Raw genomic sequence first — 21,079 nt, 5'->3', positions numbered from 1 at the left:
AAATCCGATTATAACAACAATGCGTGGGTTGGTTTTTCCTTGTTTTTTCGTTCAAAAAATCCATACAAAAACTAAGTTTACCTGGCGCTATAAGTCTAGTGTCGCGGATAATAAAAATAGGAAATAATATCAGTAAGAAGCAGTGCAGATGCTTCAAAATTGTTGCTAATATAAATTGCAGAAGCGGCAACTAGAAACAGTGAAATAAAGGTTAAAACTCCATGCAAATTTGTTGCAAAATCATAAAGACGAGAACGCCATTTACAAGCCGCGGCCAGCGAGTGCGCGTGTAGAACTCTGTGCCGGACAGACGGAGAGAGTGTGTGTGTGTGTGTGTGTGTGTGAGAGAGCGAGAGAGCGCCGCCGCCAAAGCTGCACAACACATACACGACTCCTTGGCCTGTCAGACACTTCGCGGTCGGTCGGTCGGCTGAAGCAAGCAAGCAATTTTGTACGGGCGAAAAACTACAAAAAAGTGATTGAAATTTTTGCGTTAAACAATTCGGAGAGTACAAGAGTGTTTTCAGTGTCCACGCTAGCATTAGGCGTCCAGTAAAACTTGCAAATCCAGCGCATAAAATCGGTACTACCATTATCTCGTTTTTTTAATTGCTTTTGTTTATTTTTTGTATAGGACGGTATAATTTTTCTTTTGCCCTGTTCTCGTGTCAGTATATGTGTGCGCGTGTGTGTGATTTGGCCACTCGCTAGTTTCTACGTGCCCGTATCTTCTCGCAGGGAGTAGTGTTGCCGCCTGGTCCTCCGTACAATTGGTTTTTGGTATATTTTACCGCGATTGCAGATTGGTCTTCTTGAATGTACCTGCCAATCAATGGCTTAAGCTGATCCACATGTTCCATAACCAAATAAAAGCCAACGCTTAACAGTGCAAACTAGCCCATTCTGTGATTTGGCCAGCATGGCAACCCTGTTTAATTGCAGTCTGTCTGTATATGTTCATATATTGTTTGTGCGGAGCTGCTGTTTTAATACAAAAAGTGAAACAATTGCGGTGGATAATAATAAAATTGCCCAACAAAGTGGCCTGGAATATCCCAGCAGATCCCCGCCAAAGTCGAACTGTGATTTTGCGTAACAATTTCGTTTTTGCCCAGGCCACATGCAACTGTGCGCTTGATTTTTCGGCGGTAAACACTCACACTCGTACCCCCGTCATAAAAGTCGTCTCTCGCTGTGCGCTGGTGTGCGTGTGTCTCGCTGGCTCGGCCATTGCTATGCGAGAGTGTGTGCCTGTTTGTGTGTGGTGTGCCTTCTATGTGTGCGTGCGTGTGTGCGAACGTATCGAAAAAAATGGTGCAAATATAAAAAACCATAACTAAAAAATTGTTGTAAAATTCCATTCCCAGGATACCAAAAAAAATGAAGAATAGCATGGAAACGATGGAGTTGTTCCATTAAGTTCCGGGTGGTACGGAAACGTTTCTGCTGGGAGCCGAACGAAAAATAAAAAAGAAAAAACGGGAGAGAAAAAAAAGATCAAAAATACAAAAAAAAAAAAAGAAAAGTAATATAACAACAAGAGCAATAAAAACGCTTGCAAAAGAAATTTGCTACGCTGCCTGCCTGCCTCACGCTCCACGTTCGGGCTCGCCTCGCCGCTAACCGGAAGGACGGAAGGAAACGCTGTGCCGGGGACGAGGGCGAAGACGAAGACGACGAGGACTACTCACTCCTACTCCTCATCCCTTTCTCTCTCATCCGGGAAACAAGAAGAACTATTTGCGCTGGCTCCCATAGCACGTTCAACGCTGTCGCTGTCGAAATCCGGAATTATTCATCTTACCATTATTGGGAGTGTTTTAGCCGGCACACAATCATTGCTGCTCCACAACCATAAATAACAACATGTATCCCCAACCGGTGCGTCACCCCGCGGCCGGGGTAAGTACCACCAATCCACTCCACACAGCCCCGCAGAGCCGAGACCCGAGCCACATTGTTGTCCACACTCTCTCGGCCCTCGCCTCCCCTCCCCCCCACCGATTGCTAATTGTGTTTCTTCCTTTTTCTCACTCCCTCTCGCTCGCCGACTGTTTATCCCCCCGCACTTGGCACACCTCAGGGACCACCACCTCAGGGCCCAATCAAATTTACCATTGCCGATACATTGGAACGCATCAAGGAGGAGTTCAATTTTCTGCAGGCACAATACCACAGGCAAGTAGTAGTATCCTTGGGAGATCTCGTCTGCTTCAAGGGAATTAGGATATGCGTGTGCGATCCATGCAAGAGACGGAGCTGGCTTGCGTGTGTCTGGTGTGCCCAGCCAGTACAGCGGGGATGCCATGCCTGCGGAAGAGGACTACCCTTCGACGGCAAGAACCACTCTCTTGGAGCCTCCACTGTACAAATGCTGTGGCACACTTGTATGCTGCCTGCCGACTGTCTCTGTGTTAGTGCGGCTGTGGATGCTGCTGCGTCTGCGTTTTGCAAAAAAAGCAAAGAAAACCGGTTTTGGCGCGCCATATGCGCTGCTGTCATAGGATTAACCTGCGCCGCCGCTGCCACCACCGCCGCTTGCTGCCGCTTCCTTTGGCAGGCAACGGCGGCAGGGCCTAGCAAGCGAGCGGCCGCTTCCGTCGCCTAAACTAATTTACCCGTTGATTATTTTTTCTGCGAATTCCAGCATCAAATTGGAGTGCGAGAAGCTGGCGAACGAGAAGACGGAGATGCAGCGCCATTATGTTATGGTAAGTCCCACTTCTCACACATAAATCGCAGCGTTTAGCTAATAATAACGACTTGTCTTTACCCCTTTTACCTCTCCTTCAATCATATCATCTGTTAAACAGTATTATGAGATGTCCTATGGCCTTAATGTGGAGATGCACAAACAAACGGAGATCGCCAAGCGCCTCAATACACTGATCAATCAGCTACTTCCATTCCTACAGGCCGATCATCAGCAACAAGTGCTGCAGGCGGTGGAGCGTGCGAAGCAGGTCACCATGCAGGAGCTCAATCTGATCATTGGGGTAAGTATTGGGGTACGAATGGGGTCCGAGCAGCAGCAGCAACAAAGAGAAGGAACATGCCATACATATGTATTTAGCTGGGGATCTCGAGCTAATCCCAAGGGAGATTTATGGCCTGTAGCTGGGGATATTTGAATCTTCTTTGGCGCTCTCCATTTGATTTTGTTTTTCTTCCATCCTTAATTTTGTTTAACGTATGATTTCGCGCTGACCCAACAACAATCCAATCCAATCCCAACAAAAACAAAAACAAAACAAAAAAACCGCCGCGTTGCATAGCATCAGCAGCAACATGGAATACAACAACTTTTAGTAAGTTTTCTTTTGCTGCCAAGAGTTTCGTTTTACTTTCTGTTTGTTTGTTTGTTTGTCTGCCGCCCGCATTCGACTCTCTGCCACTTGCCACCGCCACCGCCGCTGCCACACACATAGCTAAAAGAAAACCAACCCCCCCGCCACTGCCGCCACCGTTCTGTGACTTTTATTCATATTTTATTTGTTGTTTTTTTTTCTTCTCTACTTTAAATAATGCTTACAAAAATGCCTTCAAATTGTTGTTGTTGTTGTTGCTGTTCTTATTGATGTTGTTGTTGTTCACACAGAAACTCACACACACACACACACCAATGCTTTACTGTTGCACGCCACAAACCTCTAGCTCTATCCAAATTCTAATTAAAACTCTGCCTTCAATCCCAATCTGCAGCAGCAAATACACGCACAGCAGGTGCCAGGCGGACCGCCACAGCCGATGGGTGCACTGAATCCGTTTGGTGCCTTGGGTGCCACCATGGGACTGCCGCACGGGCCACAGGGTTTGCCCAAGGCGCCGCCAGACCATCATAGGCCGGACATAAAGCCCACAGGGCTGGATGGACCGGCAGGCGCCGAAGAGCGTTTGGTAAGTAAATAAATATCGACTGCAAAGGCAAACATATCAAGTTCTTTCGAATTTTTTGATTGCAGCGCAATTCAGTTTCGCCAGCGGATCGTGAGAAGTATCGTACACGCTCGCCGCTGGACATTGAGAATGACTCGAAGCGTCGGAAAGATGAAAAACAACTGCAAGTGAGTATCAGCTTCAATCTTTTCCATCTACAAAAGAACCATCATTCATCGTATCCGTGTTGCCATCCATAAACCATAAACCAGCACAAAGCTGCTGCTGATGCTGCTGCTGTCTCTCAACTCACCAAAAAAAAAAAAACAAACAAAAACAAAAAACCTGTAGTCTATCCTATCATTTGTAGTTGCTGTTGTTGTTGTTGTTGTTGTTGTTGTAGTCATTGTTGTTCTTAAACTGCTAACACCTATAAAAATATTGCTAATTTATAAGAGACGCGCAGCCAGAAAAAAGAAAAACAATAACTTCTAAAACAAAAAAAGGAACGAGAGAATAATGTTTTTTGCTTAATTATTATATGTACATATACTTGATTGCTGCTGTTATTGTTGTTCTTTTTGTGGTGCTGGAATTGTTGTTATTTTGTACGACTTTTATTTTATATTGTTTTTGTGTTTTTTTCAAAATTATTTACAGGACGATGAAGGCGAGAAAAGCGATCAAGATTTAGTCGTAGATGTTGCAAATGAAATGGTGAGTTGAGTGTCGGCCCCAGAGATTCAATGCAACCACAATCCCCCCCCCTCCCCAGAAACACCCAAAAAGAAAACACGCCCCCTTCGCTCATGAAATATTTTCCATGATTAATGCTCTACTTTTTTTGCGTATGCCTTCCAGGAATCCCACTCTCCACGTCCCAATGGCGAGCATGTGGAGGTACGCGATCGTGAAAGCCTGAACGGCGAACGTCTGGAGAAGCCCAGCAGTAGTGGCATCAAACAGGAACGTCCGCCCTCGCGCTCTGGCTCCAGCTCGTCACGTTCCACACCCAGCCTCAAGACAAAAGATGTGAGATCTGAGATATCTAATGATCTAGCCTGGAAACTATAACAAAATGTATCATTTATGTATATTTAGATGGAAAAGCCGGGCACACCGGGCGCCAAGGCACGAACACCGACACCAAACGCTGCCGCACCAGCGCCGGGTGGCGTTAATCCTAAACAAATGATGCCGCAGGGACCACCGCCAGCCGGATATCCGGGGGCACCGTATCAGAGACCACAAGATCCCTACCAGCGTCCACCATCGGATCCAGCCTATGGACGACAGCCACCAATGCCGTACGATCCGCATTCGCATGTGCGAACAAATGGCATTCCACATCCCTCAGCCCTGACGGGTGGAAAGCCGTAAGTTGCCCACCGCCAAAAAATTTTGGGGGAGTTTGCAGGGAACTAGCTGATAACTGACTGATTCAAAGACGGAATTGATTAGAGGAGGGGTACATCGGTAGAATGGAACCTTGTAATGCGTTTAGGAATTTCAACTAGTGATTGGCACAGCCCTATCTCTTGAGTATTGTACAAGCAAGAAGCCAGCCAGGAAACGTACACGCTTTAGTCTTGTTTTCGACACACACAACAGAAAAAAGTTATTGCATTGGTGACGACCAATCTATAGAATATAAGCTTGCAGTCTATACTATGACTGCAGGACGAAGATTCTTTGTAACTAAATTCTCATAGAGATAAGGTCCCATAGGACCTGATGCTAAGCATTGTTTCAATAAGAAAGCTCCAGGTCTAGAGATGATATATCGAACTGGATAAAGGTGTATAACTCGGAGGAAGAACGAGCCCATAGTAGATCTGAATACGAATATTAATAATACTTCGATTGCGGATTCGATACCGAAACTAATTCATATCTCGGTCATAATTTAATTGAAGTTATTGGTTAAATCTTCCTAGAAAAAGCACATGTAGTGATTGCTATAACATTCAAAAGAATGAACAATAGGCCAGGTTTATTATATATTTATCCATGCAAGCAGCACTTGCAAAACATGCTGTGAGCCCAGGGCCATCGAAATTCATTACTATGCATTGGTAGAAACCGCCTACAGGGCGCTCAAGAGCTTTGAAACCTCATAAACATACTCTCGAAGGTCTCAAACATCCAACCGGATAAGTGGACCCTAAAGGGCCCTTCGGGTCAACCTAACTTAACCCATTTTCATGTTCCTCTGTCTATCTGTTTCCAAGAAAATGTTCCTCAATATCACTGCATTATTGCATATTATTCAAAGGCTACGAGATAGGATAACAGCACTAGTACAATTCCATTAGAAGAATAATGTGTGCCATTATTTCGATAAGAAAATATATCCCAAACCACTTTCCTGGGTCTCCGTAACTTTCTGTTGTTTTCGGTTATATTTGGGGGCTGTCTGTACAGCATTTAAATTGAAATTTAAACGTTTAACTATCTTGTAATTTATGCCAATTACTGACCTGATTTTATCTCTTTCTATTTTTGTGACAGTGCATACTCTTTCCATATGAATGGTGAGGGTAGCCTACAGCCGGTGCCATTCCCGCCAGATGCGCTGGTAGGCGTTGGTATACCTCGGCACGCCCGTCAGATCAATACGTTATCGCACGGCGAAGTCGTCTGCGCCGTGACAATTTCAAATCCTACAAAATACGTTTACACGGGCGGCAAGGGGTGCGTCAAGGTCTGGGACATCTCACAGCCGGGCAACAAGAACCCCGTCAGTCAGTTGGATTGCCTGCAGCGAGACAATTATATACGCTCGGTGAAGCTACTGCCCGATGGCCGGACGCTGATTGTGGGCGGCGAGGCATCGAATCTGTCGATATGGGACCTGGCCAGCCCAACGCCCAGGATCAAGGCCGAACTAACCTCAGCGGCGCCCGCCTGCTATGCGCTGGCCATCAGCCCCGACTCGAAGGTGTGCTTCTCGTGCTGCAGCGACGGCAACATTGCCGTGTGGGATCTGCACAACGAGATACTGGTACGCCAGTTCCAGGGACACACCGATGGTGCCTCGTGCATTGACATCAGTCCGGATGGCTCGCGATTATGGACGGGCGGTCTCGACAACACGGTGCGCTCGTGGGACCTGCGCGAGGGCCGCCAACTGCAGCAGCACGATTTCAGTTCTCAAATATTCTCGCTTGGCTACTGTCCCACAGGTGGGTTGGGATTTATCTCTAAGATATACGTGGCTTAAACTCTTGTTCCGTTTGGTGTACAGGTGACTGGCTGGCTGTGGGCATGGAGAACTCACACGTGGAAGTATTGCATGCATCGAAACCGGACAAGTATCAACTGCATCTGCACGAGAGCTGTGTTCTGTCGCTGCGATTTGCCGCCTGCGGCAAATGGTTCGTTTCAACCGGCAAAGACAACCTGCTTAACGCATGGCGAACACCATACGGTGCCAGCATATTCCAGGTGAGTAGAAAATGGTTGGGGATTTGTATTATATATTTATGCTAATTTATTTGATTTGATTTATTGCAGTCGAAGGAAACATCATCCGTACTTAGCTGCGACATATCAACTGACGACAAATACATTGTGACGGGCTCGGGCGATAAGAAGGCTACTGTCTACGAAGTTATTTATTAGAAGATCCGAACCTACTCCACCACCACACAACACCACACCACACCACACCAAGCAGTTTTTTCATTTTGTAATAAGCGCGTATAGTTTTTATTACATTACAAAAAAAACACACACACACACACACAACACACAGACACAAAATGTTCGAACTCATGCAAATAGAAAAAGAAAACTTAAAACAAAATGCATCAGCATCAAGCATCCGCAGCAGCAAAAACAACAACATCCAAAACAACAAAAGAAGAATAAAGGCAGCACGAGCGAAGCAGAAATGAGAAAGAGAGAATTCTATAATATATATACAAAACAAAACAAAACAAAAACAAAAACGAACGGAAAAAAATAAAAATTTAAGCGTACTTGTAGCTACTAAGCCTAAGCCTAAGTCCAATAAAAACCAACAACACACACAAATTGCAAGTAAAACAAAGAAGAAAACAAGAGCAAATAAATTGATGAGCGAGCAACAGAAACGAGTATATATGAAAAGAAAGTAATAATAAATTAGAAAACAGAAAAACAGTCGGCGTTACCTAACCCCCACGTTCCATCTAGACAGGAGAACCGAACCACTTAATGAATGGTGTGCCGGTTGTCTGTATGGATTAGTCATTGCAAGTGCAGGAGCAGGAAGCGTTGAGATTATATGATACGACGATATGCTAGCTGAAGGAAATGGAAGTATCGAAGTGGAGTGCTTTTAGTTTTTGTTTTGAAATGTGAATGTTTGTTTTTTGTAATTTAGCTGAGAATCAGATCAGGACAGGACAAGTAACTCGATATAATGCAAACAAAACAAATGTAATTTTTAAGTTGCCCCAACCCCCCGCCCACTCCCTACCCCTCACACACACACACACACATACAGACACACACATTTGCATTAAAAACAAAGTATATATATATATATATATATATAAATATAAATGAATATAACTAGTAAGGATTTTAGTTAAGAGTTTTTACATTATAAATTTAAAAAACAAAAACTTTTGAAACACACTCATACACAGACACACACACACACACACACGTACACGCTCACGCAGTGGGGCAGTCACCTTTTGTCAGGGGAAACGGGGAAAATTAACTTGCGTGCGGGAAACCCCTTGAACGAATCCCTAGAACCAACTGTAAAATCCTATATTTTGTGCAGCTAAAAAAAGGGCGAGGAGAAGAGAAGAGAGCCACAACCGAAATAGAAATTAGATGGAAAAAAACAAACATCTAAATTGTTTAGTGTTTAGAGTGAAGAATCGATTTATATATACAAAAAGGAAAAGAAAAAGAAAAAACAGCAAAACAAAATATATATATAATACGAGTACGAGTATATATAGAGAGTGGGCACGCCTCGCGCCCCGAGTTTAGAGTGCAGCACACGCTTCGATTTTTAATTTTACAAAATATTATTATTGTGGTTATATATGTATATAATTATATTATAAATAATTGAAGCAAAACGACAAAAAATAAAAAAAACTTATATGTAATCGAAAAAGTAAAGCAAACACAAGTCCCTCGAATCATCTCTAGAAGACGTCTGTGGTGTAGACGCTGCGCTGACGGGGCAAAGGAGCGCCGTGCTGTCGCGACATTTTTGTGTGGAGCTCCCGCAAGATCTCGCACTGGCGACCCGATATCTGCCGGAACTTGTCTATGGCTATGGGCAGCAGATTGTCAACCAGAAAGATTTTATTCTTCATCACAAAGTTGGGCTGCAAAATGGGGAATGAGTAAATTTCGGAGCAGAGCTAAAAATTAATATAGTCTCCCACTTACATCCACAGCCATGTCGCTGGGCGGCTTCAGTGAGTGATGGGCGATGAAGAGCTCCTTCAGCAGCAGTTCCAGCTTCTGCAGCAGCGTCTCGCACTTGGCCAGGCAGCCGCAGTGCTCGGTGAGCTGCAGAAAGTGTCGTATAAAGACCACCGTGGACTGGGTGAGGTTCATCCAAGTGTCGCCAGTGGCTTGGGCCCTCACATCGATGCCCAGGACATCCAGTTCGAGCAGCAATCGCTTCAGATTTGATTTTGTCTGCAGATTGTACGGCTGCCAGCTTTCCTCGGTGCGTCCTACCGAGTCCAGCAGACGCTCCTTGGACTCTTCGATCAGCGATTCGAGGGTGGTGCGCAGCAGCCCCTCCAGATGATAGCTTATGTCCAGCCCAATCTCAGTTAGCTTTGTCGAGGGCTTACGCACACGCTCCACACACTTGGCCACCGTCTCCAGGGAGGTGCCTTTTGCGAGATAGTGTTTGATAAGCTGGCTGGCAAAGTACTGCAGCTCGGCGTTGCACCAGACGACAAGAGCTGCGGGAGAAAGCGGAAAGGAAAACGAACGTTTATGGGACAGATTGAAGAGGTAGTATTGTGCACACTTACCACTCACACACGCCGGTTGCTGCTCGAAGGCGGTGAGATAATCACACGCCACCTGTGTCAGATCACAGAAGAATAGCTCCGATATATCGGCATTATTCCTACGCGCCTCGCGCTGCGATACCCTCAGACTGACGGCGCAGACCTTCAGCAGGGTGGCACTCGCCTGCCGATAGCGGCCCATCTCCACGAGTATCTTTAGCGGTCGCTTGGCAGACCTCAGGGCGATTTGCAAATTGCGATTATGACTATTCGAGAGCTCCTTGAGCAGGACATTGATCAGCTTGAGCTCCTGCTGCTTCACCTTGCTCTCAATGCTGTCCGCTTGTGGAACTTTCTTCCGGTTCTCGCCCCTTACGGACTCCTGTGTGCGCTTGATCAGCTCCTGGGCTTCCTCAAAGTGTCGCTGGGCCACCAGTGTTTGAATCTCTTCGCTGGCCGTGCTCAGCCACTCGGGCGTCTCGTCCTCCAGGGACTTGGGCTCTGTTGGCGTCTCGGGTTGGGGAGTGCTGCTAACCTTCTCTGGAGTGGATGACTTGGACGACTGCTGTTTGGCTCGCGTGGGGGGCTGCGGAGCCTGTCCCTTTTTCGACTTCTTTTGCTGATCGAAGCGAAAGGCTTCTTCGAGCTTTTCAATCCATTCTGTCTTGCCCGCTGCGGTAATACTTTGATATATCTTGGAGCCATCAGGCGTTATTATATTAATGGCATTTTTCACCCCATCCAAATCCTTGATATTGATCACACCTATTTTCTTGGGATCGTATTCGGTGAGGAAGTCCAAACGCCTGAAAGGAAGAGGCTGTGTAAATCCTGTGCTTGTTTATATACCAAATAACACTCCTACTTGTCATGCTTCACTTTGCACACGATGAGCACATCGTTGAACAGAAAAAAGAACACCCGCTGAATGGGTCGGTAATCGTTTGCATCCAATTCGATTAAAGCGCCCTCATTGAGGAACGTCTTGCCCTCCAGATTGCCATTGAAACCCTGAACCATTTCCTTTACCGCGCGTGTGGCATGGCTGTTCTGCACATCATCGGCGGCGGCACTGCTCTCCGCCTCCACGCTGTCGGCCTTCAGGCGAGAGTTGGTCTTGCCATCGGTCATGGTGGCCAAGATGTTGCGTTGCTCGATGAGGATATGTGACAGCTGATACATTTCCGACTCGAGATCTAGGGGATGATCATGACATTCACTTTTTAGGGGGCGGATGCTTTCGTACAACTTACGCGATATCTCTTTGGCCGTTTGGATAAACTCCATGTAGTTCTTTTTGCATGTTTGCTTGAGAGTGGCCGCCGTCGTTTCATTGTAGGCCTCGATTTCCTTTTTTCGCTGCTGCAAATCGCTGCCGCCCACACACTCCCGGGTCAGCTCTTTGGTGTCTGCATTGTGTATAAACGTTTAGATGGTAAGTCTAATAGAAATTAGTAGAGTTATCCTACATTTATCCACACTAAAGTTGAAATCGTCGAATTCCTTCATGTTTGGAGCAGCAGGAGCCATTCACAACGAAACGCAGAATATCATGGATTTGTGATGTCACCTTCTTCTGTTTGATAGTTGCATTCGCCCGGTTGCGCTTACACAGCGAGTAACAACCTTATAATACGCGACACCTTGTACTCATTGTTTGTTGTGCTTCTTGATGAGTAATCTTTGAAATTCCGTCATTCCGTCTTCATATCAATCGTAATTAGAACTTGTAGTTGAAACATTGAGCAAAAATGGACTGGCTCTTCGGCAAAAAGATTAGCCCAGATGAGATGCTGCGCAAGAACCAGCGCGCCCTGAACAAGGCGATGCGGGACCTGGATCGCGAGCGGATGAAAATGGAACAGCAAGAGAAGAAAATCATCGCCGACATCAAGAAAATGGCCAAGGAGGGCCAAATGGATGCAGTGAAGATCATGGCCAAGGATCTGGTGCGCACGCGGCGCTATGCGAAGAAATTCATGCTCATGAAGGCAAACATTCAAGCGGTTTCCCTCAAAATTCAGACGCTCAAGTCCCAGAACACAATGGCCCAGGCAATGAAAGGTGGGTGGGAATGGGATGGGAATGCCGTCGTTCGCTGATTCACTTTCTGTAATCTTGGAATTTTCCCTATTTTTAGGTGTCACCAAGGCCATGCAGAACATGAACCGCCAGCTGAATCTCCCACAAATACAAAAGATCCTGCAGGACTTTGAAAAGCAATCGGAAATGATGGACATGAAGGAGGAGATGATTAACGACGCCATCGACGATGCCATGGAGGACGAGGGTGACGAGGAGGAGACCGATGCCGTCGTTTCACAAGTGCTCGACGAGTTGGGCCTGCAGTTGGGCGAGCAATTGGGAGACCTGCCCAATGCCTCCGGCTCGCTGTCGGTAGCCGGCGGTGTTGGGGCGCAGAAGACTCCTGCGGCTGTGGCTGCCGGTGGTGTGGGAGCAGGCGGGGCTGGTGGCGGCGGCGGCGGTGGTGGGTCAGGTGCTGGCGGTGGAGCAGCTGGTGGTAGCGGTGGCACCTCGCCCATGTCCGATGCGGATGCCGACCTTCAGGCGCGTCTGGACAAACTACGAAAGGACTAAGTCTGAGAGAATCTGCCTGCCGTTTTCCAATCATATTTTTATAAAAGTGATGCCTACCTGTTTCATCTCGCTTTCGTGTATTTTTAAAGTGCAAATGTTATTAAATAGAGTGCTTGTTCAGCGCCCCGCTTCTTCCACCCGATTCCAGACGGAAAATCGATGAGTAATTGCACAGCGTTCGTTCTTAAATTTCAATAACAAGCGTATATATGTATATTTGACAGTTCGGAATGGAGGATAAACTTTTACAACTAAGACAAGGCTACACGCACACAAAATAATTAAACAAAGAGCTGAAGAGATAACATTTCACTTGGAGAGGCTATTCCGCCATCTAGAAACCGCTGGTCATAAAGGTGCGCTCCACCTCCCTGAAGACCTGGTCGGCATCGGGGCTGGCATCGATCCTCTTCACCTGGCCGGCGTCGTCAAAGTACTTGATGATGGGCATCGAATCGTTGTTATACGTCTGGATGCGCTTCTTGAGACTCTCCAGATTGTCGTCGGAGCGTCCGGACCCGCCCTGACCCCTTATCAAACAGCGTTTGACACAGACCTCCTCGTCGCAGTCGAAGAAGAGAACGAATTGCACATCCACTTTATCGGACATCTGACGGTTCCAACCGTCCAGATTGTCCTGGTTCCGGGGAAACCCGTCAATGAGGAAGAGCGATTTTCCCGAGTTCTTCATTGCGTTTTCCAGCAGCGAACACGTGATCTCAACGGGCACGATTTTCCCGTTACGTATGTAATCCTCAATCAGCGAGCCAAACTCTGAACCCTCTCGCGACCGCTCCTCCCTCAGTAGGTCTCCGGCGGACAAGTGCGTGAAGAGGAAACGATTCACGATTTTGGAGCATTGCGTGCCCTTGCCCGCACCAGGGCCACCTAGAACAAACACAACCTTTGGCTTCACACTACTGGTCATGATGATGGGTTGGAGGATGTGTTTGCTGAGGTAAGAGGTTCTGCAGAAATTTCTCGCTTTGGAATGAGGAAAATGCTGCGTCAGCGTTAGTTGTTGTTGTCCGACTCCTAACCCACACTCTAATGCTCTCGGTACTCGCGCAAAAGCCCGCCACATTGACAAATGAAGCTAATTGGCTGCGTGGTATGTGTATATAGGCACGTTTGAGACACCACCAACCACCATTTTCCAATGGAGAGTTCCAGTCAGCTGTTATTAGCTCACGAGTTTGCCAGCCCTGGCTGCACCCACGTCGGAATTCGAATGGCAACAACCTTTTGCATGTACTATAGTTATTAATTAATTTACTGCAAAATATCGCATGAAATCTTATATACTTTTGTTGTCTACAAATTGATCTGTTTTTTAATCTATTTTACATTTGCTGTTTTCTGTTAAATAAGCTGCGCTTGGTTGTTCTGCAGCAAGTCAGCCACTAGTTGATATGGAATAATATGTTGGGAGCCGGGCGCCATGTCCACCTCCTCATCGTCGACGCCCACAATCACAGCCGGCACTAAAACGTAAAGAAGATCATGCATTCAATTGGCAATTCCCTCTCAAAGATTGAAGCTAAATATTCACCTGCCACATTTGCCTTGAGAAAGACATGACTCATGAGGTTGGGGACAACGATCCTTTGGTCGAGCTCGCCACGCTGCTGGTTGGGCATGTACTGGGTGGCCACCTTGTGGAAGTACTCATCTACATGTCCTGCGAATTCCTTGGCAAATTTCGTCTCCTCCGGCGACAGGCGTTTGTCGTCCGGCTCTCGAGCGTCCTCCTGGTTAAGTATGTGCTGGGTGAAGGTCTCGATTTTCTGCAGGCGGCATCTCAAGTAGCTGGCCATGATGTAGCGTACACGTTCCAGCTCCATACTGTGCACCACAGCTCGGAAGTCGTTCTTGTCCAAGTCCCTCATCTGCTCCTCCATATGAGACACCTGGGAGACCATCAGCTCCAGCATGTCGGTCTGGTTGGGCAGTATTTCGGGGGCACACATTTCATTGATCCAAGCAGTCTCCAGAATCTCGAGCACCTGTTGATTCCGCAGAAATGGATCACTAATTTTAGGATGTCTTAAGAAACGCTAACCTTTTGTGCCGTTATTTGCTCTACATCGTCATCATCTTCCTCGTCATCATTGGCCAAGGCAGCCGCAGCGTCAACATCATTCTCCGCTTGAAGATCGGCTGTAATCTCGTCATCCGACATGACTTTCCGGCTTTTTTTCTGTTTACTTATTTCCCAACTTTTGGCGCAAAAGGAGCAAATGTATAACGTTTCCTGCGAATGGCATAATTCTGCGAGCGGTCACACTGTTCTTCCATATTTCACGTGTGTTTATTTTTTAAGGGTTTTTCCGTGTTTTGTTTTGGTTATTAGTCGAGAGATCGACGATTTTGTTTGAGCAAAGACATTTTGGAACGCTCTTCGGTGCGGTAATATTGCAGATTTCCCTTCAGTTTCTTCAGCTTTGCGATGGCAGCCACACAACAAACGGAATTCCAAAAGAATTTTCGACTAATTGTTGAGAAGATCTTCAACAATTGGCAGAACTTGAGGCTCGCCGTGGAGCACGGCATGGGCGGACGCAATGGCCAGCAGGTGAGCCCACTTCTACATTAATTTCTAGCCGTTTTCTAACCTAAAATAAATTCGCTGCTAGGTGGCCATCCAAATCATGGACTACACATATCAATACTGTGTAGGCAACGAAAACATCACGCAGGGCGAGCTCCAGGAGGTGCTCGAAGAGCTCATGGACCAGGAATTCAACACGCTGTGCGACGATAATTCCATACCAGAAATTTGTCGGAATCTGCTGCGTTACAAGCAGATGGCCCAGCAGAACCAATATCCAGAGATTGAAACAGAGCTCAGCAAACTGCCACCCGGCAAAGAGTGGCTGCGTCCCGATGTCAAAGTAACGTACACACCGGTAGACGGTGACTCGTCTTCGGACGACGACGAAGACATGGACGAAGACGGCGATGATGATGAAATGGATGAGAGCGAGGAGGATGAGGCTCCTAGCGGCAGCGGCCGCGTCACTCGCTCTCAGACACGCAAGCAGAAGGCTGGGGAATTCGTTGAGCCCGAAGATGGCTGGACAACGGTCCGAAGAAAATGAATTTCTTGAACGGAATAAAAGTAATTTGTTAGTTTTTTTAGTTGTAATATGCTGTATTCACTTCTTGTAGGTCAAGGAATCTTAGTGGGGCTATGGGTGCTCGCGTTATGGGCTTGTGCGATGTCTTGCACATATTGCAGTTGATTGGTGTCGGCTTCTTTTGCTTTGTTGGGGAATCTTTGGAATTCTTGAGCTGTGACCAGGATGTAAATGCTGTGCCCTTGGGTAGAGCTAGTTTGGGGTCCACCACGGAATGAATCGAATCAACATTGACAGTCAGCGACATATTAATGGCCGGATAGATAAGGAAAGCGAAAAACCAGGCAAACATCAGCACCAGAAATGGCACAAAAACTGCAAAATATTTGTCTGGCAAGTAAGGTTGCAGACCAAACTCAAACGGCAGGAGCGCCCAAGCCACGTATACAATAAACAGAACCGTAAACAGCATATAGAACGCAAAGCCATAGATGGCTCTATGCGGAGTCGGAGCTGGACTGTGCTCCGGCATTGTCTTGCTGTGGCGCCTCTGGTTCCGCTGCTGTTGGATCCCCAAACTGCTTGATGGTGTCCTGGCAGAGCAGTAGCGCCTCGAAGAACGAACTAATGGCCGTGCGTAGATTTTTCACTTGGTCCGCACAGAAATGCACCACCACAACGTCCCTTTCCAAGCTCAGCGTTTTCTGGACAAAATTTCGGCGAGGCTCCTTGTCAACACTCAAGACACGATAGGCGATTTCGGCTAAGCGTGGCGTCTCAAACGGCAATCTTAGGGTTCTGTTTTAGAAGACATTATCTAAAATGAATGCTTCATGTTTAAACATAAAATAGCTTACGATTCACATGGCTTAATAGCAACTGGTGGCATTATAAAATTATTAATTGAAAAGTTTATCTCGAATGATAGCGTAAAATGCGAATGGCAAATAATCAAGAAGTAGCGAAGTAGCAGCACCGGGAACTTGTTTACCTCCCGATCAGCTGTTCACCCACTCTACAGTAAACAGAAGTCGTGTATAAAAATAGCCAATTAAAATTCAAATAAAAACTTCCAGTTTGTATTTTCTTTATTACAAGTTGCTTCCACGTCCAAAACAAATGTTTCCACCAAGATCCCTAAGTATCAATTTACTTCTTGGACTTGACGACGCCTTTGGGTGCGGGTTTCTTGCCAGCGGCCTTCACGCCAGATTTTCCGGCGGTCTTGCCAGCGGGCTTCTTGGTAGCGCCAGCCTTTGTGGGCTTCTTGACCTCCACCTTCTTGACTGGCTTCACGAGTGCCTCGCGCTGACTCTTCAGGGCCTTGACAATCTTCTGCTCCTCAATGAGGAAAGCGCGGACAATGCGCTCGCGCAGGCAGCCATGGCACAGGACACCGCCGTAAGTGCGGGCCACGGTCTTGAGGCGCTTGGACATGCGTGGGCGCTCGCTTGGGCGGGATGGGGTGATGCCCTTAAGCTTCTCCTTGCACTGGCCGCAGCGTGGGACGGTCTTGTTCTTCTTCACATACTGGTACACCAGACGGCCGCCGGGAGTGCGCACACTGTAAACAAATGATTGATCAGAATTCAGCAAGAATTATTGTGCTTTATTATCTACTTACATGCGCCTCTTGTTGGAGCGGGTGTTGTAGGACAGACGCCTCCTCAAAGTCAATCGCTGCACCATTTTGCGGCTGCCACCCAAACAAAGTCATTATCGCAAACAAATTCACAGCGAAAAACGGGCCAAGAAAATGTCATAAAATGGAGGGGAAAAACAATGCAATTGCTCATAAGTAAACTGTGAAACCATAGTTGGCATGTTTGTCCATCATCTCCTATCACAATTGGCCATATTTCGATGTTCAATCGCAGGATGTCGGCGGATTATACGGAAATCGAGCATACGTACTTTGTAAAAAAACCAAAAGAGAGGGAAATAGAGGTGTGACCGCGTAGTTGTCGAAAAAAAATACCGTCCGACCCTCAGAAATATTAACCCACCTAGGCCCCCTTTATTTAATTAGGTGAACAACTTTAGTTAAACTGCGGAAAAAGGTACTGTTTGCAAACTATTCTTGTAGCCCCATCACAACCTTCTTCATTACTTGCAAAAACCTTACGACATCATTCACCTGAACTGCGCTAAAATTCTTCAAGATTCATAATTTTCGTAGAGAGTATTAAATACCCACTGGCCAACAATGGGTTAATTGTTCTCTGTCTATAGCAGTCATATTCCTCGAGTTTGATATTAGATTTGATATTGCTAGCTAGGCAGGACCCCAAGCCCTGCCCACATTATTTTATATGATTGATTAATCAATTTGGTTCAAGATAAACTACTCTTAAGTACTTGCATGTGTTGTATTTTGACTAAAACATGGTTTACAAGTTAATGTAATGGAATCAGACTCACTGTTGTCAACCGGTTAGAGATGACATTTTTTAAAAATTTAGGAGTCCCAAATAAATATACCTTACAGCACTATCCGCAGTGATACTTCGAGATATATCGATTACTGCACATCGACCACCACTAAGTTAAACACGCGCACATTTTGTAAATAAAAACGTGAATTGTACGGATTTTAACGATAAGATGAGTTTCCTCAAACCCAAGACCCACATCGAGCAGGGGGACATTGTGATCCTATACTTAAGTGTCAATTCGATGCATGCCATTGAGGCGGTGCCCACAATAGTGAACAAAAAGGGCGAAACCATACAACACATCTTCCAGACGAACTATGGCTCTCTCAAGGTGGAAAGTCAGTTGAAATTTGGTTTGCAGTGCTCCGGTTAACTTGTTGCTGATGAACTCTCGATTTCAGGCATCATTGGCGTCGAGTACGGCAGCCGCGTGGAGCTCTCCAAGGGCTGGGCCAATGTGCTCCAGCCCACACCTGAGCTATGGACACAAACTTTGCCACATCGCACTCAGATCATCTACACGCCGGATATAAGTATGATTCTGCACCAGCTGGAGGTGCGACCCGGTGCCGTTGTCATCGAATCTGGAACAGGTTCCGGCTCTCTGTCCCACTACTTCCTGCGCGCCCTCAAGCCCACCGGCCATCTGCATACGTTCGATTTCCATGAGGCTCGCGCCGACCAGGCACGCGATGAGTTTAAGCGACACGGCCTCGCCGCATTCGTAACCGTCTATCACAGGGATGTGTGCAATTTGGGTTTCAGCAGCGAACTGGACGGGGCCGCCGATGCGGTATTCTTGGATCTGCCCGCACCGGATTTGGCTGTGCCGCATGCATTCAAGGCGTTGAAGTTGTCTGGTAAGTGAAGAGAACGCTCGCTCGCGTTGACAACAAGTTGTCAGCGCCCTTTAGCAGCCGCCGATGCCCGGCCTGGCCTGGTCGGCAATCAAGACTCCCAGTGAAGCGGTCAGTCAGTCAGTCAGGCTGCCATTTCATTGCGCCTGACATTGAATGAGGCCGCTTTTGACACTTGATGTGGCCACGGCAGGCTGCTGGCTGGGCAACGTTTGTCATTAGGGGAATTGGAACTTCGATTGTTCGTCAGGCGAATGCAGAAAAAGCTACCCAAAGAAAAGAAAAAAATGAAGGGAAAAATATACGATCTTAAGAAGCTAAAATATTTAACAAATACGAACAATTCTGCAATACAATACAAATCTCAGTTTTAGTCATCGTATAAACCTTTGATTTCCCCTTCTCACTCTTAGGCGGCCGCTTTTGCTCATTCTCCCCCTGCATTGAGCAGTCACAGCGCTGCATCCAAGAACTGACCAAACTGGGCTTCAACGAGATCTGCTCCATGGAGGTACTGCAGCAGGAGAGCGTCATCAAGACCCGTTCCCTGCCCGTCATCGATTTGGAGTTTCTCAAATTGCCCAAAACTAATGAGACGACAGCACAGACCACACCCAGCGCTGAGGAGAGTAAAACGCCCAAGGAGCTGAAGAAGTACTTAACGTCAAGCAATCCCCAAACGCTGCCCGGGCACACAGGCTTCCTCACATTCGCCACCCTGCCGCCCAATATACCAAAGGCTTGATTAATAAACGTGCATTTCATTTTATTAATTGTTTCGTCGCTTCATCACCCGTCAAAGGAGTAGGAGTACGAGTTCGAGTACTCCTCGAAAAACCTCCGTTCGGTGCTCTTGAAAGATCCGCAGTGGTAGCAACGTTGCTGCTGCAGTGGCTGCTGGGTCTTGCGGTTCCAGGACTTCCGAGGCGGTGCCCAGGGCGTACGCTGCTCGGGTATGGCCACCTCGGTACGTTCCGGATTGCCACTGCAGGTGGGACAGCGGCCCACCACTGTGGGCTTGGGCAGCGTGCCGTAGATCAGCGGACCTTGCGGCTGATTGCCATAAATGGTGACAATCTCTGGCAGACTGGAGTAGGGTCGTGTGTAAAATTGCTTCTCGCGGTTCAGGAAGCTGTAAGGAAGCACATTAATACTGCTACTGGAAATATCTATCTAAAATGGTACTCACTTGGGTCGCGGCTCCAGCCAGAGATTGTTGATTCGTTTCGTTCTCATGATGTCCCCCAGCTTCTGCAGCAGCCGTAGATTTTCACGCTCGATCTGCTGCTGACGCTCTCGCTCGTTCTGCTGTTTCTTCCACTTGCGTTGGACGTGCTCGTGGATGCGCGGCGTATGCGTATCGATGGCCGGGCGGGCAGACATCACCTTCTCGCGGTGCTGGGCATAGCGTAGCTGCTCCCAGGGCTGCTGCAGCAATTTGTCGCGGCGTGAGATCATCCTCCAGGCAGGCTCCTCAAGACTCAAGGGTGCGATGGATAAGCGGTTGGTGGATGGGTTAGCGGGTTTTCTCGACTGTCTGCACACATGTTTACAGGCACAAACAAACAGCAGTGCGTCCATAACAACCTTGCCAGGACAACGGACACAGTACCGCACTCCACAAATATTGCACAATCATGCTAAGATTAAGTCCAACGGCAACGGTTGCCATTGTGGAACGGGCCGCACAACGGCGGCGGCGGCAGCGCTTTGCTCAAGCTGTCCGGAGTGTCTATCCGCGGAGTGACATCTCCAGTGACTTGACTTGCAAATTTGCGGCCAGTGCCAGTGCCAGTACCAGTGCCGGTGCAACTGCAACTGCAACTGCATTTGCTGCAGTTGTTACATAATTCTGGGCCGGCTCTCTCCCTCTCTCTCTCTGGCTGGCTGGCTAGCTGGCTGCTTGTTAGGTCCGAAAGTTCTGTGTAGTAGCCGCTCCTTGGGCTTGGAGGTACTTGGTGTGGCGGCAAAAGTTCCTTTCTTCTTTTAGCTGCTTCTTCAGCCTGCTGCTGCGGCTGCTGCTGCTGTTGCTCATATGTCAACCGACAGTTGTTGCATGCAACTTGTTGCTGTTGCTGCTGTTTCTCTTGCTGTTTCTGCCGTTCTAAATAATCCTCGTTTAGTGTTTTGATGGATGTTAAGTGCCCCGATGCCTGGTGCACCAGAAACATTCGTTCAATAAGATTCAATCATTTTGCATTCAATCAAACTTGGGTTCTCGGTAATCTTCACTTCCATTTCCCGTC

General features: G+C 47.2%; 11 protein-coding genes across 14 annotated transcripts; 4 read left to right on the top strand and 7 right to left on the bottom strand.

Annotated features, from left to right (window-relative positions):
- The first annotated feature begins 1,518 nt into the window (after positions 1-1,518).
- On the top strand, positions 1,519-8,388 carry LOC6591680 (protein groucho). 3 transcript variants are annotated; one of them, XM_002016859.2, is made up of 13 exons: positions 1,519-1,902; positions 2,084-2,178; positions 2,648-2,711; positions 2,814-2,996; positions 3,276-3,308; positions 3,703-3,897; positions 3,963-4,064; positions 4,537-4,593; positions 4,738-4,908; positions 4,978-5,252; positions 6,388-7,061; positions 7,124-7,323; positions 7,393-8,388. In XM_002016859.2, the coding sequence occupies exons 1-13, from the start codon at positions 1,867-1,869 to the stop codon at positions 7,498-7,500; spliced, it is 2,193 nt and encodes a 730-aa protein (XP_002016895.1). In that variant the 5' UTR covers positions 1,519-1,866; the 3' UTR covers positions 7,501-8,388. The 3 variants fall into 3 exon arrangements, with proteins under 3 accessions (XP_002016895.1, XP_026844265.1, XP_026844261.1); XM_026988464.1 differs by lacking the exon at positions 3,276-3,308 and having other exon boundaries at positions 3,706-3,897; XM_026988460.1 differs by lacking the exon at positions 3,276-3,308 and having other exon boundaries at positions 1,520-1,902.
- Positions 8,389-8,735: 347 nt separating this feature from the next.
- Positions 8,736-11,410, bottom strand: LOC6591679 (exocyst complex component 8). Of its 2 annotated transcripts, XM_002016858.2 has the most exons (6): positions 11,333-11,409; positions 11,117-11,272; positions 10,729-11,059; positions 9,885-10,669; positions 9,283-9,812; positions 8,736-9,218 (listed from the first exon to the last, which is right to left on the bottom strand). In XM_002016858.2, exons 1-6 carry the CDS (start codon positions 11,391-11,393, stop codon positions 9,033-9,035), a joined length of 2,049 nt encoding a protein of 682 aa, XP_002016894.2. In that variant the 5' UTR covers positions 11,394-11,409; the 3' UTR covers positions 8,736-9,032. The 2 variants fall into 2 exon arrangements, with proteins under 2 accessions (XP_002016894.2, XP_026840011.1); XM_026984210.1 differs by having other exon boundaries at positions 10,729-11,272; positions 11,333-11,410.
- Positions 11,411-11,584: 174 nt separating this feature from the next.
- On the top strand, positions 11,585-12,603 carry LOC6591678 (charged multivesicular body protein 2a). The gene is made up of 2 exons (XM_002016857.2): positions 11,585-11,927; positions 12,004-12,603. Exons 1-2 carry the CDS (start codon positions 11,615-11,617, stop codon positions 12,459-12,461), a joined length of 771 nt encoding a protein of 256 aa, XP_002016893.1. The 5' UTR covers positions 11,585-11,614; the 3' UTR covers positions 12,462-12,603.
- Positions 12,604-12,645: 42 nt separating this feature from the next.
- LOC6591677 (UMP-CMP kinase) lies at positions 12,646-13,582 on the bottom strand. Its single transcript, XM_002016856.2, has one exon. The coding sequence runs from the start codon at positions 13,543-13,545 to the stop codon at positions 12,796-12,798; it is 750 nt and encodes a 249-aa protein (XP_002016892.1). The 5' UTR covers positions 13,546-13,582; the 3' UTR covers positions 12,646-12,795.
- A 164-nt stretch (positions 13,583-13,746) lies between these two features.
- LOC6591676 (DNA replication complex GINS protein SLD5) lies at positions 13,747-14,685 on the bottom strand. Its single transcript, XM_002016855.2, has 3 exons — positions 14,524-14,685; positions 14,014-14,467; positions 13,747-13,945 (listed from the first exon to the last, which is right to left on the bottom strand). The coding sequence occupies exons 1-3, from the start codon at positions 14,641-14,643 to the stop codon at positions 13,824-13,826; spliced, it is 696 nt and encodes a 231-aa protein (XP_002016891.1). The 5' UTR covers positions 14,644-14,685; the 3' UTR covers positions 13,747-13,823.
- A 114-nt stretch (positions 14,686-14,799) lies between these two features.
- On the top strand, positions 14,800-15,609 carry LOC6591675 (pre-rRNA-processing protein TSR2 homolog). Its single transcript, XM_002016854.2, has 2 exons — positions 14,800-15,036; positions 15,098-15,609. The coding sequence occupies exons 1-2, from the start codon at positions 14,911-14,913 to the stop codon at positions 15,560-15,562; spliced, it is 591 nt and encodes a 196-aa protein (XP_002016890.1). The 5' UTR covers positions 14,800-14,910; the 3' UTR covers positions 15,563-15,609.
- LOC6591674 (phosphatidylinositol N-acetylglucosaminyltransferase subunit P) lies at positions 15,591-16,087 on the bottom strand. Its single transcript, XM_002016853.2, has one exon. It carries the CDS (start codon positions 16,071-16,073, stop codon positions 15,600-15,602), a length of 474 nt encoding a protein of 157 aa, XP_002016889.1. The 5' UTR covers positions 16,074-16,087; the 3' UTR covers positions 15,591-15,599.
- LOC113564903 lies at positions 16,027-16,441 on the bottom strand. Its single transcript, XM_026984211.1, has 2 exons — positions 16,399-16,441; positions 16,027-16,339 (listed from the first exon to the last, which is right to left on the bottom strand). Exons 1-2 carry the CDS (start codon positions 16,428-16,430, stop codon positions 16,039-16,041), a joined length of 333 nt encoding a protein of 110 aa, XP_026840012.1. The 5' UTR covers positions 16,431-16,441; the 3' UTR covers positions 16,027-16,038.
- A 157-nt stretch (positions 16,442-16,598) lies between these two features.
- Positions 16,599-17,248, bottom strand: LOC6591673 (60S ribosomal protein L34). The gene is made up of 2 exons (XM_002016852.2): positions 17,166-17,248; positions 16,599-17,105 (listed from the first exon to the last, which is right to left on the bottom strand). Exons 1-2 carry the CDS (start codon positions 17,228-17,230, stop codon positions 16,691-16,693), a joined length of 480 nt encoding a protein of 159 aa, XP_002016888.1. The 5' UTR covers positions 17,231-17,248; the 3' UTR covers positions 16,599-16,690.
- Positions 17,249-18,078: 830 nt separating this feature from the next.
- LOC6591672 (tRNA (adenine(58)-N(1))-methyltransferase catalytic subunit TRMT61A) lies at positions 18,079-19,602 on the top strand. Its single transcript, XM_002016851.2, has 3 exons — positions 18,079-18,314; positions 18,378-18,836; positions 19,247-19,602. The coding sequence occupies exons 1-3, from the start codon at positions 18,146-18,148 to the stop codon at positions 19,576-19,578; spliced, it is 960 nt and encodes a 319-aa protein (XP_002016887.1). The 5' UTR covers positions 18,079-18,145; the 3' UTR covers positions 19,579-19,602.
- Positions 19,603-19,622: 20 nt separating this feature from the next.
- LOC6591502 lies at positions 19,623-20,291 on the bottom strand. The gene is made up of 2 exons (XM_002016850.1): positions 20,023-20,291; positions 19,623-19,965 (listed from the first exon to the last, which is right to left on the bottom strand). Exons 1-2 carry the CDS (start codon positions 20,289-20,291, stop codon positions 19,623-19,625), a joined length of 612 nt encoding a protein of 203 aa, XP_002016886.1.
- Positions 20,292-21,079: the final 788 nt, after the last annotated feature.

Source organism: Drosophila persimilis, unplaced genomic scaffold (assembly GCF_003286085.1).
Source record: "Drosophila persimilis strain 14011-0111.01,24,50 unplaced genomic scaffold, DperRS2 tig00000000-arrow-pilon, whole genome shotgun sequence".
NCBI lineage: Eukaryota > Metazoa > Arthropoda > Insecta > Diptera > Drosophilidae > Drosophila > Drosophila persimilis.
This window is presented reverse-complemented; position numbering and strand designations above follow the sequence as displayed.

Excerpts from the sequence above, each read along its gene's own strand:
- LOC6591680 (XM_002016859.2), top strand. The coding sequence starts at position 1,867 with ATGTATCCCCAACCGGTGCGTCACCCCGCGGCCGGG. Across the intron at positions 7,062-7,123 it reads GCTTGGCTACTGTCCCACAG|GTGACTGGCTGGCTGTGGGC; the intron begins GTGGGTTGGGAT and ends TTTGGTGTACAG. Across the intron at positions 7,324-7,392 it reads ACGGTGCCAGCATATTCCAG|TCGAAGGAAACATCATCCGT; the intron begins GTGAGTAGAAAA and ends GATTTATTGCAG.
- LOC6591679 (XM_026984210.1), bottom strand. The coding sequence starts at position 11,393 with ATGGCTCCTGCTGCTCCAAACATGAAGGAATTCGACGATTTCAACTTT. Across the intron at positions 11,273-11,332 it reads CAACTTTAGTGTGGATAAAT|ACACCAAAGAGCTGACCCGG; the intron begins GTAGGATAACTC and ends TACACAATGCAG. Across the intron at positions 9,219-9,282 it reads CCAGCGACATGGCTGTGGAT|CCCAACTTTGTGATGAAGAA; the intron begins GTAAGTGGGAGA and ends CCCATTTTGCAG.
- LOC6591678 (XM_002016857.2), top strand. The coding sequence starts at position 11,615 with ATGGACTGGCTCTTCGGCAAAAAGATTAGCCCAGATGAGATGCTGCGC. Across the intron at positions 11,928-12,003 it reads AATGGCCCAGGCAATGAAAG|GTGTCACCAAGGCCATGCAG; the intron begins GTGGGTGGGAAT and ends CCCTATTTTTAG.
- LOC6591677 (XM_002016856.2), bottom strand. The coding sequence starts at position 13,545 with ATGTGGCGGGCTTTTGCGCGAGTACCGAGAGCATTAGAGTGTGGGTTA.
- LOC6591676 (XM_002016855.2), bottom strand. The coding sequence starts at position 14,643 with ATGTCGGATGACGAGATTACAGCCGATCTTCAAGCGGAGAATGATGTT. Across the intron at positions 14,468-14,523 it reads AGCAAATAACGGCACAAAAG|GTGCTCGAGATTCTGGAGAC; the intron begins GTTAGCGTTTCT and ends CGGAATCAACAG. Across the intron at positions 13,946-14,013 it reads TCTCAAGGCAAATGTGGCAG|TGCCGGCTGTGATTGTGGGC; the intron begins GTGAATATTTAG and ends TTTACGTTTTAG.
- LOC6591675 (XM_002016854.2), top strand. The coding sequence starts at position 14,911 with ATGGCAGCCACACAACAAACGGAATTCCAAAAGAATTTTCGACTAATT. Across the intron at positions 15,037-15,097 it reads GCGGACGCAATGGCCAGCAG|GTGGCCATCCAAATCATGGA; the intron begins GTGAGCCCACTT and ends ATTCGCTGCTAG.
- LOC6591674 (XM_002016853.2), bottom strand. The coding sequence starts at position 16,073 with ATGCCGGAGCACAGTCCAGCTCCGACTCCGCATAGAGCCATCTATGGC.
- LOC113564903 (XM_026984211.1), bottom strand. The coding sequence starts at position 16,430 with ATGCCACCAGTTGCTATTAAGCCATGTGAATC. Across the intron at positions 16,340-16,398 it reads GCTATTAAGCCATGTGAATC|AACCCTAAGATTGCCGTTTG; the intron begins GTAAGCTATTTT and ends CTTCTAAAACAG.
- LOC6591673 (XM_002016852.2), bottom strand. The coding sequence starts at position 17,230 with ATGGTGCAGCGATTGACTTTGAGGAGGCGTCTGTCCTACAACACCCGC. Across the intron at positions 17,106-17,165 it reads CGCTCCAACAAGAGGCGCAT|TGTGCGCACTCCCGGCGGCC; the intron begins GTAAGTAGATAA and ends ATTTGTTTACAG.
- LOC6591672 (XM_002016851.2), top strand. The coding sequence starts at position 18,146 with ATGAGTTTCCTCAAACCCAAGACCCACATCGAGCAGGGGGACATTGTG. Across the intron at positions 18,315-18,377 it reads TGGCTCTCTCAAGGTGGAAA|GCATCATTGGCGTCGAGTAC; the intron begins GTCAGTTGAAAT and ends TCTCGATTTCAG. Across the intron at positions 18,837-19,246 it reads CAAGGCGTTGAAGTTGTCTG|GCGGCCGCTTTTGCTCATTC; the intron begins GTAAGTGAAGAG and ends TCTCACTCTTAG.
- LOC6591502 (XM_002016850.1), bottom strand. The coding sequence starts at position 20,291 with ATGATCTCACGCCGCGACAAATTGCTGCAGCAGCCCTGGGAGCAGCTA. Across the intron at positions 19,966-20,022 it reads TGGCTGGAGCCGCGACCCAA|CTTCCTGAACCGCGAGAAGC; the intron begins GTGAGTACCATT and ends GCTTCCTTACAG.